The sequence below is a fragment of the Lynx canadensis genome, chromosome B1 (genome assembly GCF_007474595.2).
Source record: "Lynx canadensis isolate LIC74 chromosome B1, mLynCan4.pri.v2, whole genome shotgun sequence".
In the NCBI taxonomy this organism is placed as follows: domain Eukaryota; kingdom Metazoa; phylum Chordata; class Mammalia; order Carnivora; family Felidae; genus Lynx; species Lynx canadensis.
This window is the reverse complement of record NC_044306.2, coordinates 130726431-130739067: the sequence shown is the minus strand read 5'-3', so window position 1 is coordinate 130739067 and position 12637 is coordinate 130726431. Positions and strand designations below refer to the sequence as shown.

The 12637-nt window shown below is 34.6% G+C and overlaps 1 protein-coding gene across 2 annotated transcripts in view; it reads left to right on the top strand.

The window, feature by feature from the left end:
- The window catches only part of CCSER1 (coiled-coil serine rich protein 1), an 848536-nt gene that overhangs the window by 574239 nt on the left and 261660 nt on the right, over positions 1 to 12637 (top strand). For both annotated transcript variants that reach the window (XM_032592937.1, XM_030313430.1), the window contains exon 8: positions 2451 to 2534. In XM_032592937.1, coding sequence (XP_032448828.1) covers positions 2451 to 2534 — 84 coding nt within the window. The remainder of the gene's footprint in view (positions 1 to 2450; positions 2535 to 12637) is intronic.

The following is a 12637-nucleotide window of genomic DNA, read 5'->3' as shown; positions in this document are numbered from 1 at the left end:
GAACAGGGAGTGGTACAAGAGCCTGCCTACATTCTCTCAATACAGGATTCCTCTAACAGGCACCCTTGGCTCTGGACCTCTTCGTTTAGATGGCAGAGGTTTGTCAGGTATGGGTCTTGGTCCAACTTCCTCCCTAGCCAAGTCTGATTCTTCTTTTCTTTTTATGTGGGTTTACTCTCTAGTGGACCTTTTATTATAAATAAACCTTAACCACACCTCAGTATTTGTCTCCTGGAGAATTCACTTGTGACAACATTTTATTTTATGTTAAGAGTTCTTTTTCTTAAGTGAGATCTTATGCAAGACTTTGGGAACATAAGTACTAATACAATGCAGTTTTTGCCATCAGGTAGTTTATCATCTGATGTTATCTTCAACCTCCACAGAAAAGTTACAGGACTAGCACAGTCACAGGACTACTTAGTTGAAGTACCACGAATTTGATTCTACATCTCTGATTCTAAGAAGCTTGATTATTCTCTTACCTTCCTCTTAAGTTTGCTGTTTTTACCTTTGTGCTGTGAGGCAAGCTAAGCCATCTTTTCGTTAATATTTAAAATCTGTTAAAATATGTATTAAAAACAATGTGTGTAAACTCTATCCATGAAAACCTGTGATTTAGGGAAGAAATAGGCATAGTGCAAAAGGAAAGGTACAGAGGTAATGAGCATCTCCCAGGCAAGCTGGTTACAAGCAGATGAAAGGAGATATTAGTCAATTCAAAAAATACATTTGTTATTACTTAGTTTAGAGGAAGTACAAATTATTAACATCATGAAAACCAGAATGAAAAGTACTATTTTTTCTAAGCCATTAGCTGTTTTCCTCCTTGTCAGTTCAGATAAGGTTAACGGATTCAGAAGAAATGGGAATTCCCCTAATGCAAACATTTCTTATTTGGTAATTTTATGGAAAGGAAATGTGTATTTGAGTAATTGCACATCAGTTACAGTGTTTGGTGCTAATGAAATAGCCTATCTGCTGAAGTGGAGGAGGCAAAAAGCCCAATGAGGCTGGGGAACAAGCAAACAACACTGGAAGTATTAATATTGCATGAAATGACATATGTTTTAGATGCTATGGAACATGCCCTTACTCTCAAGGGGTGTCTTAGCCAACAAGGGGAAGCTTTCTAGTGGAATAAGGAGCAATGTTTGAAATGTCTCTAAAAGCACAAGAAATTGTGGGGAATAGAGAGGTGCCATGTGTAGAAGACTTTAGAGTCCAGACCTGTGTATGGGTAAAGCAGGATACATAAAACATTTTGTATTTCAGTTCTGTAGGAATGATCAATGGTTCTAAGAAAGTTGGAAATGAAAAACTTTGAAGCTCCAGAAATAAGCAAGTAGCAGATAACGAAAGGCACTATATACTATGCTAAAGAGTGTTTGACTTCTTTATTTTCCTGAAAGAGGTGATTAGCTATTAAATAAGAAGGGATGTAATTTATTGCCATTTAGGAAAATATCTCTAGCAGATAGGGAAGGTGATAGAGAGAAAAATCGGTTCAGAAATTCACTGCATTAAGCCAGAAAGAAACAATGGACACCTTGAGTAAGTCAATGAAGATAGAGAAGAGTGCATCTAAGAAATATCAAGGAAATAGAGATTAAAGACTTTGGTATCAGATTTGGCCAGAGTGAGTAAAAACTAAGAGTATAGGATGGCTTCCTGCTTATTTTAGGAAATATAAACATGTGAGAAGTAAGTAGAAGTCAAGTTTTCAGGTAGAGGAAAATGATGAGACGAATGCTGCCCTGGAATGTCTATGGGACATTGCTGAGTATATGCTCAGTAAGTAGTTTTATTTATGAGTTGAGGCTTGGAAGGTATATGTGTCTAGATTTAGTATTTGTATTTGAGAGTTAGAAGTAATATAGGCATAGAGTAATATAGGCCACGGATGTGTATGTATTGTGTACATAGAGGCTGTGGCTGAGCATACACACACAGTGAGAAGAAAATGCCCAAAGATAGTGCTCTAGTGAGAGGGACTAGTATTATAGAGACACCATCAAAGATAAAGACCATAACTTGGTAACTGGTTTGGGAATTAATATTTAATTATAGCAGGGGAACAAATTATAGGTAAAAGTATCTCTTTTAGAGGATAGCCATTTTTCTACTCATTATGTATGCACAAGAATGGGAGGAAAGACTTTAGGATGACTCACTGGTTTGTCTTAGGCAACAAAATGGACAAATGGATATTAAAGAAAAAGACTGATTAAAAAAACATACCTGTGTATATTATATAGAATAATATCTTCAGATGCATTAGCTTGTTTATCTTGCAACTTAGAATATATTATGAAAAATACCAGACTGTAGAAAATTTGAGTTTCATTAGTCATATGCAATTATCTCCCACTGTGTGAAGCTGACTTTCCTTATCAAGAGCAAAGTGAAATGGCTAAGCCTATTATGCTGTCTCTTTGATGTTTTTATAGGATATAATGAAAGATGAATGCTCAATGCTGAAGCTGCAGCTGAAAGAGCGGGATGAACTCATTTGCCAACTTCAGGAAGAGCTGGTAAGTGATAAAAATATTGGCCCACAAACATACTTTCCTTGCAAGGTTATTTGCTATAAACCCTCCAACAACTTTTTTGTTAACAATAATATTATGTATAAACTGTTAATGCTTCAATCGGATTAATTATCAATTTTATGGTCTTACAGATGTGAGGATTTGAAAATCTGAAAAAAAGAATGGTCTCTAATCTATACTGAACATTGTATAATTCCAGAAACAGATCACTAAACCAAGATTAGACGTTTTAGTTTTATCTATCAAAAATTGTAAAGACTAAGGTCGTATTTTATTTTGTAAAGTGTGTGATTTGACTTCATACTGCTCTACCTAGAGATATGATCATGTAATATGAAGCAAAGTACTCAAAAATCTTAAACAAAAATAGATTGTACTTTTTATTTTCATAAAGCTGTCAAAAATGTATTAACCTAATTTTTGTTAATGTTATATCTATATTATATAAAATTACACAAAATATTAAATGTTTATTGATATTTTCAGGGGTTTTTAAAATGCAACATTATACAAAATTTATTAAGTTAAACTTCATAACCTGAAAATATATTTGGTAGGTAACAAGAACAGCAGTGTGCATTACTTAAGTATGTGTTTTCAACTTATATATGTATATTAACAATATTTTGCAATAAAATTTACTCCGAATTTAATAAAAAATGATCTGTAAAATAAGAATGAAAAAGAGAGGAATGAGAAAGGAATTTTAATTCATCAAAAGTTCTTAATAATACTAGTAAAATGAAGAAGCATTAAACAATAAAAGAGCCTGACTCGTTATCAAGACGAAAAAACAAATCCTAGCCAATTATATTCTTTAGGATGATGTCAGAGTTGACTACATTAACAATGATATATTACCTAATTATTTGATACAATTAAATGACAAAACAGATTTTATAGACCATCAAGCTTCTGAGAATTCTCAACATATTAGTGAAATAGGGGACAGATTTAGAGCATATTTTATTGGTTCTTGACAACAGATAATGTTTTAACTGAAACCTGACCTTTATTGGGACTGTGTTATGATTGACTTGATGTTGGTTATTGGCCTCATGAGCTTATTATTGTTGCTTTAGAAAACCTATAAACCAGTATTTAAAATAGTAATAGTACTACAGACAAAAGGAACATGTCTTATGTTACTTGGAATTACCTTTTCTAAATAAGTAATAGACTTACTGTAAATTTATTTTATTACATTAGGAAAACATTTCTGTAGTTAACATAACTCCAGAGGTACATGTTATGTGACCAAGCTTTGTTTATGTGGTAGACAAAAAAATATTTAAGTTGAATGAAAATCATGTAGATATTAATGGATGCAAATAATCATCAGTTTTAACACAACAGAAAATCTATTCCCTTTGTCAGAATGCTTATTCTTGGTGGATTAGCTCAGAAAGAAGTATTCATTTTTTCCCCTAACATTAGTTGTGATTAAATTTAAAACATATACAAGACATCAGACCTTCATTTGTTGAGTGGAATGAGAAAGAAAATGATTACTCCTAAAGCTAATATTACATCATTATACTTAAAGTAATGTAATGCCCCTGCATCCGAGAAAGAAAGTCTTCTGTTGGCTGATTTAGTAAAATGACTTGCAAGAGTTTTGTTTTTGTTTTTGTTCCATTTTTATGCTATGTAGTTTGCATAACCATCTTGGATATTTAAATAAGAAAATGTTAACTTCTGAAAACAAAGTTTGTTTTAAAAAGAGGACTATAGCTGAAGAGGAAAGTGTGTAAGTGATTTAAGGACTTAAAGAAGGAGAGATGTTGCTGAAAAGAAAAGGTCATCATCAAAACTGGATTTGGAGCATAGAGGAAGGGTATAACCACATAAAAGCTATACAACCCACTTGGATGCATTAAAAATTAAGTCCTAGCACACTTGTGATCCTGATAACAAATAACTTGTGACATTTTGACAAGGTGGACATTAAACTTTACTTTTATACTTTACCTACCTACCTTTAAGAATTTGAAAACATTTCAGAGGAGTGCCTGGGTGGCTCAGTTGGTTGAGCTTTTGACTCTTGATTATGGCTCTGGTCATGATCCCAGGGTCGTGGGATCAAGCCCTACTTCAGGATTCTGCACTGAGTGTGGAGCCTACTTTGGAGCCTACTTGGGAGCCTGCTGTCTCTCTCTTGCTCCCTCTGGCCCCTCTCCCTGCTCCCATGAGCTCTCTCTCTCTCAAAAAGATTTTTTTTAACTTTTTTTAAAAAAATTATTGGGGCGCTTGGGTGGCGCAGTTGGTTGAGCGTCCAACTTCAGCCAGGTCGTGATCTCGCGGTCCGTGAGTTCGAGCCCCGTGTCAGGCTCTGGGCTGATGGCTCGGAGCCTGGAGCCTGTTTCCGATTCTGTGTCTCCCCTTCTCTCTGCCCCTCCCCGTTCATGCTCTGTCTCTCTCTGTCCCAAAATAAATAAAAAACGTTGAAAAAAAATTATTTACTTATTTTGAGGGAGCGAGAGAGAGAGAGCAGAGGAAGGGCAGACAGAGAGGGAGAGAGAGAAAGCATTGCAAAATGTCTTCTGGGGGCAAAATTTTCCCGAATTGAGAACCATTGCTTCAGGGTTATTATAATCCCCAATAAAATTGTATGTTATAGGTTTAATGTCTATCTGTTGATACCCAGTTTGAATGAAGAAAAAAAAAATTCGGTAGAATGGATGGGCTTCTCCTTTGACCATTACATAAATAGTCCTTTGCATTGCATTTTAGGCTGCTAGAGCTGCTGTACAAAACGCCGTAGACTGGATGGTTTAAAAAATTTATTTTCTCATAGTTCTGGAGTCTAGAAGTCCAAGATCAAGGTGCTAACATGGTTGGGTTCTGGTGACAGCTCTCTTCCTGGCTGCAGATGGCTACTCTGTGCTCACATGGCCTTTGCTAAGTGCATGTGCATGGAGAGGACAAGAAGGAGAGTCCTAACTTTTTTCTTACATGGGCATGAACCCATCATGAGAGCTACATATACCCTCATGACCTCATTGAAACTGAAGCATCTCCCAAGACCCCCATTTCCAAATACCATCACACTGGGATTAGGGTTTTAATATACAAATTTGGGAGGGACACAATTTAGTTCATAGCACAAAATGTTAATGTTTATGGTTATATTTCATAGTTATATATTTTTTTCAGGCACTAAATACACATTTTAAATAGCATTTTTACTCTGTGATTTCAGAATTATGTTGGTTTAACTTCACTTTTTTTTCTGCGTTAGTAGATTTTGCAAAGCATAAATATGCTAAGAAAACCTAATAATTCTGATTTTAGATTATATATTGATTTTGGGGCAAATTATCCACATTATTAACTTCATTTCTAATAAGAATGTATTTTGTAATCATACTCTGAATTTATTCCTTCCTGTTTATCTTTAAGAAGAAGAAAAACAAAAATAAGAGGTTTGTACTTTTGGGAACAATTTCAAGATGTCTTAAATTATTATCCCTGAAATTTGTATGCATCACTTACCTTGGTGAGACTTACTGGTTTTTTTTTTTTCAATAGCTAATTATTTGCATGTATTGTATGATGTACAAGAGAATATTAAATATCAGAATACCAGAGTGTCCTGTGGTTGTAGAAGTGTTAGGGCAACTAACTGGAGAAGACAAACTCTTTGGACAGGAATTTTTGTTATGGGTAATCAGGAAACAATTGGTTCATACACTTACTTCTAAGTGCTTTATAATACAACAAAATCTTCTCTGCATTGCTATGAGGTAATGTGAAGGGTACTGGCTAGCTGTACCTATGTGACATGAGCTATGCAAATAATACTTTTATGTTGTTAATAAATTATCAAAATAGCTTGTATTGATATTATAAAATATTTTCACAAACAAAAATTGGAATTAACCAAACATTTGAAATTCCTTTTTCAAGTTTGAGACTATTCTCCCATCAAATGAAATCTTAATGTTTTTATTTGTTTCCTACCCTGGAAACATACATGAAATTTGCAAAGCTTTGAAGACTTTTAGTGATTTCAGTTCTTTTAGTGGTTTTCCTTTGAAACATATTTATTTTAATATTTTTGATTTACATTTGTAAATCCCTAATTATAGTGCATAGTATAAGACTTATTACACATTACTGTTTTCTCAACTTTTTATCTTTCTTTTCTATGGTCTCTGATTCATTTATGGTTTGGTTAGAATCTTTTCCCAGGGTGCCTGGGTGGCTGAGTCGGTTAAGCATCCGACTTCAGCTCAGGTCATGATCTTATGACTCATGAGTTCGAGCCCTGCGTCGGGCTCTGTGCTGACAGCTCAGAGCCTTGAGCCTGCTTGGGATTCTGTGTCTCCCTCTCTTTCTTCTTCTCCTCACTCGTGCTTTGTCTCTGTCTTTCAAAAATAAATAAACGTTAAAAAATTTAAAAAGTTTTCCTGAACGTTTCCTTCAAATGGGGTATTGATGACAGGGTCTCTAATTCTTTGAATATCTATTCACTTGAAAGATGAAAAATAGTGCTAGGGTTGAATTGTGTCCTCCCCAAAGCTAATCAATTAAAACCCTAATCCCCAAGGTGGATTATCCCATCCTAAAGGCACCAATCCCATAAGGCCCTACCTTTATGACCTAATCTAATCCTAATCACTTCCCCAAATCTCCACCCCAAATACTATCACATCAAAGGGTAGGATTTCAACATGAATTTGGGAATACAATCATTTAGTCTGAAAGGGAAGTAAAGGTATCAGAGGTCTTATGGAATTCTACTCTTTCACTACAGCCACTTAATGACATTAGTTATGATATTACTGTTTTTGCATATCAAAATTCTCTGTAAGATTCTAGTTGACAAAAACTCACATCTGAGAATAAAAATCAAAAACCTGGACAAGATTATTACTAAAGACTGCTAGGAATTACTGGTTCAGAGTAGGAAATAAGATGAAAAACTGTGACATGTACTTCACTGAGAATTATTGTTAATAAGGATATTAATTGAAAGCATGGAAAAGAACAAACTTTCAGAGTCAGAAACAATTGGAAGTCTTTTTTTAAAAATAATTAAATGATATTTGGATATATATTTAAATATAAATTATACTTATTGTGTAGAGTATGTTTAACTTTTTCAATATTAGAAATAGAGCTCTTGGGGCACCTGGGTGGTTCTCTCGGTTGAGCATCTGACTTCGGCTCAGGTCATGATCTCTCGGTTCGGGAGTTCGAGCCCTGTGTGGGGCTCTGTGCTGACAACTCAGAGCCTGGAGCCTGCTTCAGATTCTGTGTCTGCCTCTCTCTCCACCCCACCCATGCTTGTGCTCTGTCTCTCTGTCTTTCAAAAATGAATAAACATAAAAAAAATTAATAAAAAAAAAGAAATAGAACTCTTCTACCAGCACAAAGATTTAGGGATTTCATGGTATTTAATGCATTGGTATAAGTTAAGGCCAAAGGTCTAAACATATTGGCTAAAAGTAAGAATACCTAATCAGAATCAATATAACAAAAGTTATTTAAAATAAATTATTTTAACTTTAGGTTTAACTTTGACTACTGGTGACATAAAACAGATAAATATTTTTCCCACTTATGAGAAAGTTTGGTTCTTTTTCTCAGCTATTAAGTGAAGGTCACGTTGAAGATTGCAATGTAATTTTATTGCTAGTATAAAACTGAGGGACATTGTAAATATTACCTTCTTGTTCCTAAAATATATCTGAGAGATTTATCATAAACATTGATGGTGAAGTGTAGCCTTGTGTTTTGGGAGGTGGGGGGAGAATGGATACTTTCTTCTAAATGATTATTAATCTTATAAATGGCTTCAGAAACTTTATAAATGGTTTCACAGTATAGGTGAAAAGTTTACCCTATACAATTTCAGAAATTGAAGAAATTGGGTTTGGCATTTATTAATGGATTGATTAAAAATATTTTTATTTTTTTTTTTAAATTTTTTTCAACGTTTTTTATTTATTTTGGGGACAGAGAGAGACAGAGCATGAACGGGGGAGGGGCAGAGAGAGAGGGAGACACAGAATCGGAAGCAGGCTCCAGGCTCTGAGCCGTCAGCCCAGAGCCTGACGCGGGGCTCGAACTCACGGACCGCGAGATCGTGACCTGGCTGAAGTCGGACGCTTAACCGACTGCGCCACCCAGGCGCCCCTAAAAATATTTTTAAAGAAGTTGAAGATAACTTAAAAGTAAAAATAACTTTAGTTGGACCTAAGACTGTAAATAGTAAAATTTAATTGCTCTAATTAGGATCAATACACCATGCTATGCATTTAATATTATGTTTTACCAGTAATTTAAATGCCTATTACTTTGTCAATAATGAATTTGCATGGGTAACCACATTAAAAAAGGTGAATTGTCAGTAATTTATGACTCTAAACTTGTATAACGTCTATCATTTTATTCTTTCGTTTAGAAACTTTTGTTCATTTTGCAGCCCATCTGAGTAGAAAGCATCAGATTCTGCTTTTTACGGTGTATTTCTTTAAAAGCATATTTCTACTTAAAAGCCGAGTTTCAACAAGTGACCCGTAAATAAGACTTCAGCCAGAAAGTTTATGAGCTGTCTGAAAATAAGTATGCTATGATACATCCCTCATTAAAACAAAGAAAAGGAAGGCAAAACAGAAATACTTCCAATGGTTGCCTTCATGTTTACCACATACCATTTAGACTTGTCAGAATGTAGTGAGAGCTGTTATTTTAGTCATCACATGTTTCTAATCTAATGAGTGAGGAGCGGCATTGACTGGGAAGCACTTAAAATAATAATAAAACCAACTAAAAGCATTTTGCATTTACCATAGGCCAACAATTTAAAAAATGTCAGTTGTAAGTCTCCTCCCTGAATGATGTGGGTTTTTGTTTGTTTGTTTTCTTATGGATCTGAATCCTAATTTAGTAACTTCAGGTTAGGTTGTTTACATTTTAATCACACTTAAAATTTCCGTTAGCACATTATTACTCATCTCTTAATAACATTGTATTTTTTTTTTTAATTTTTTTTTTCAACGTTTATTTATTTTTGGGACAGAGAGAGACAGAGCATGAACGGGGGAGGGGCAGAGAGAGAGGGAGACACAGAATCGGAAACAGGCTCCAGGCTCCGAGCCATCAGCCCAGAGCCCGATGCGGGGCTCGAACTCACGGACCGCGAGATCGTGACCTGGCTGAAGTCGGACGCTTAACCGACTGCGCCACCCAGGCGCCCCAACATTGTATTTTTAAATGAAGGTTAATTGGGAGAAGTTCCTGTTAAGGATAACTTTGCACAGAGATTAACAGTTCAGAATCTTTAAACCCAATTTGTGTTTCTAACCCCTGTAGTACTACATATTAAGGTATTCAACAATAAATTCAAAATATGAAAGCATAGTTATAAAGATGAAAGAATCTTGAGTTACTTCAGTGCTGTCATTTGATATAACCATTTGCAGTATTTTTATTTAAGATGTAAAGAAATAGAGTTAGAACTACAAGATACATATTTTAGTTCATACATTAAGTATTTTACTGACTTTTAATAGCTGGTTCTGAACTTATTTTAAATTGTGTGTTTCCTTTTTTTTGTATGTTTTGTTTTAAAGTTTTAAAACTAATGTACTAACCAAAAAAGTTGCATCAGGCATGATTTAATAGTTGCCTAAATTTGGGCACCTGGGCTCAGTTGGTTGAGCATCCCGTTTCATCTTAGGTTATGATCTCACAGTTTGCGAACTTGAGCCCCACATGGGGCGCTCTGCTGTCAGTGGAGAGCTGGCTTCAGATCCTCTGTTACACTCCCTTTCTGTCCCTCCTGCTCTGTGCTCTCTCTCAAAAATAAACCTTAAAAAAAAGTTGCCTAAGTTATACCTTTTGGAAAATATTCATAAATCTTAATATTATGTTTATTAAAACATTACTTTATGGCATGATAACATTTACAATGCTTTGTATGACCACCTTTCAACTAGCTGCGTTTCTTTTCTGGCTATCACTAAATCTCATTTTATGTCTTGATTATTTAAAGTAGGATTTTCTTCTAGAAATAGGATTTTTAAAATTATCTCTGTTCTAGATATCCAATAAGGTAGGTACATAGATGAGTTTTGAAAACTTCTTCCTCCTTCAGTGTAAAGACTAAGTTGAAAAACAGATCACATAAGATAAGTATATATATGAATCTGTCTCTCTCTATATATACATACATATATGGGTGGGTGTGTGTGTGTGTGTGTGTGTGTGTGTGTGTATACACATATATGTTAGTGTGTTATTAAACCTTTTTTTCTCACTGAAAGCAAATATTGAAAATTCTTACTTGAATGTAAGTAAACATATAAACAACCATTTTTCTCCAGTCTCTTAAGAAATCCCATTTGCTTTATTTAAATGTAAACCAAGCTCTCAGCTCATTTGTTAATACTTGAATAGCAAAGTATGGAGCTGCATAAAAGGCACTTGTAGAACTGATGAATTTTGAAAAATTGAAGGCAATTGAAAAACTGAAAGTAAAGCATTATGTATAATCAGGTTACTGTGCATAATAAAGGAGGAGCTAAAAATAAGACTCTAAGAAATACATACAGCTAAATAGCACTTTATCAAGAATCTGAAGAGAATGATTTTGATTTGGTTTAAAACATATTCAGAATTCAAATTGAATAAAATTGTATGTCCTTGAAGCTTTAATAACAGAATAATTCCTACTTGATAAGAGAAACATTCTTTTTTGCATGAAAATCATATCCTGAATTCATCTTAAAAGTAATTCCCCACTTGCTCTACATTCTATTATAACTTAGGGTATTATTTCATACCACTCATTTTAAGATAGAATATTACAGGCCCATGGATGATTTACATAAGAACAGACAGCTGTAAGTACTTTAAAATCCTCGTTCTTTCTCATATTTAGGAAACATTAGGAACAGAAAAGAAATAGATTAGGTATACTTAAACATTATTAAAGTGTCAGGCTACTCCTTTTTTTCCAGGTGAATTAATTGCATATATTCCAGAAAAGGCTTATCGCAGCAGTAATTACATTCCTCCTCAGGTCTGTAAGACAGTTGTACGGTGTGAATGAGGCAATATCCTGTGATACATAATGGGGATTAGCCTCCAATTCCTGACACACTCTAGTAACCTGATGAAGAGCTGACAAAAAGATACAATCTTTAATATTCTTCGGCACTTGCCTTGGCAATAGTACATATTTGTTTAAGTCTTTATCATGAAGTGTTGTCATATTGCAGTATGGCATGGATATAGGGAAATAATTGTGGTATAATTTAAGTGCTAGTATAAAGTTGTTTTACCTTTAAGACATAAATATTTTTTAAAAGCGGCATGAAGCCATACTATGGCCAATTTAGGCATGTGGCAGAAATTAAATTGATATATAAATTTGGATGTTTTGTATATTTTTCATTTATAAGCTATGTTGTCATATAACTTAGTGGCTTTCTCTGTACTCTTTTTTTAAGTTTATTTATTTATTTTGAGAGACAGAAAGTGCAAGTAGGGGAGGGCCAGAGAGAGAGGGGAGAGTGACAATCCCAAGCAGGCTTGGCACTCACAGTGCAGAGCCCAATGTGGGACTTGAACCCACTAACTGTGAGATCATGACCTGAGCCAAAGTCAGGCTCAACCGACTGAGCCACCCAGTCCCCCCTGGTTTTCTCTGCATTCTTATTTCTTTTATTATACCAATCAAGATTTCAGTTCATAGAATAACATATGAAATAAAACTATTCAAGTAGTCAACAAGACATAAAGATAGCCAAAGACTTAGAATTGGGGGGGGGGGCAGAGCTACAAATCATGTTCCCAAATTACTAGGGGGGTTAATATGCAGAAGGAGAAGATATGTGTTGGTATGTATGTGTGCATGTGTTTATGTATATGTGTGTAGATAGGTGAATAAATATAAAGCATTATAGCATAATGTTCTACTTCACAAGATTATCTTTAAGCTTTTGAAAGCCAGGCTAACTTTGGACATCCCAGCAAGGGTTAAGAAGATGGAGCAGAATAGTCTCTCTTAAAGAGCCAACATTCCAATCAGGGAGACAGGCATAAACAGTTCATTTTAATAACAGCCATTA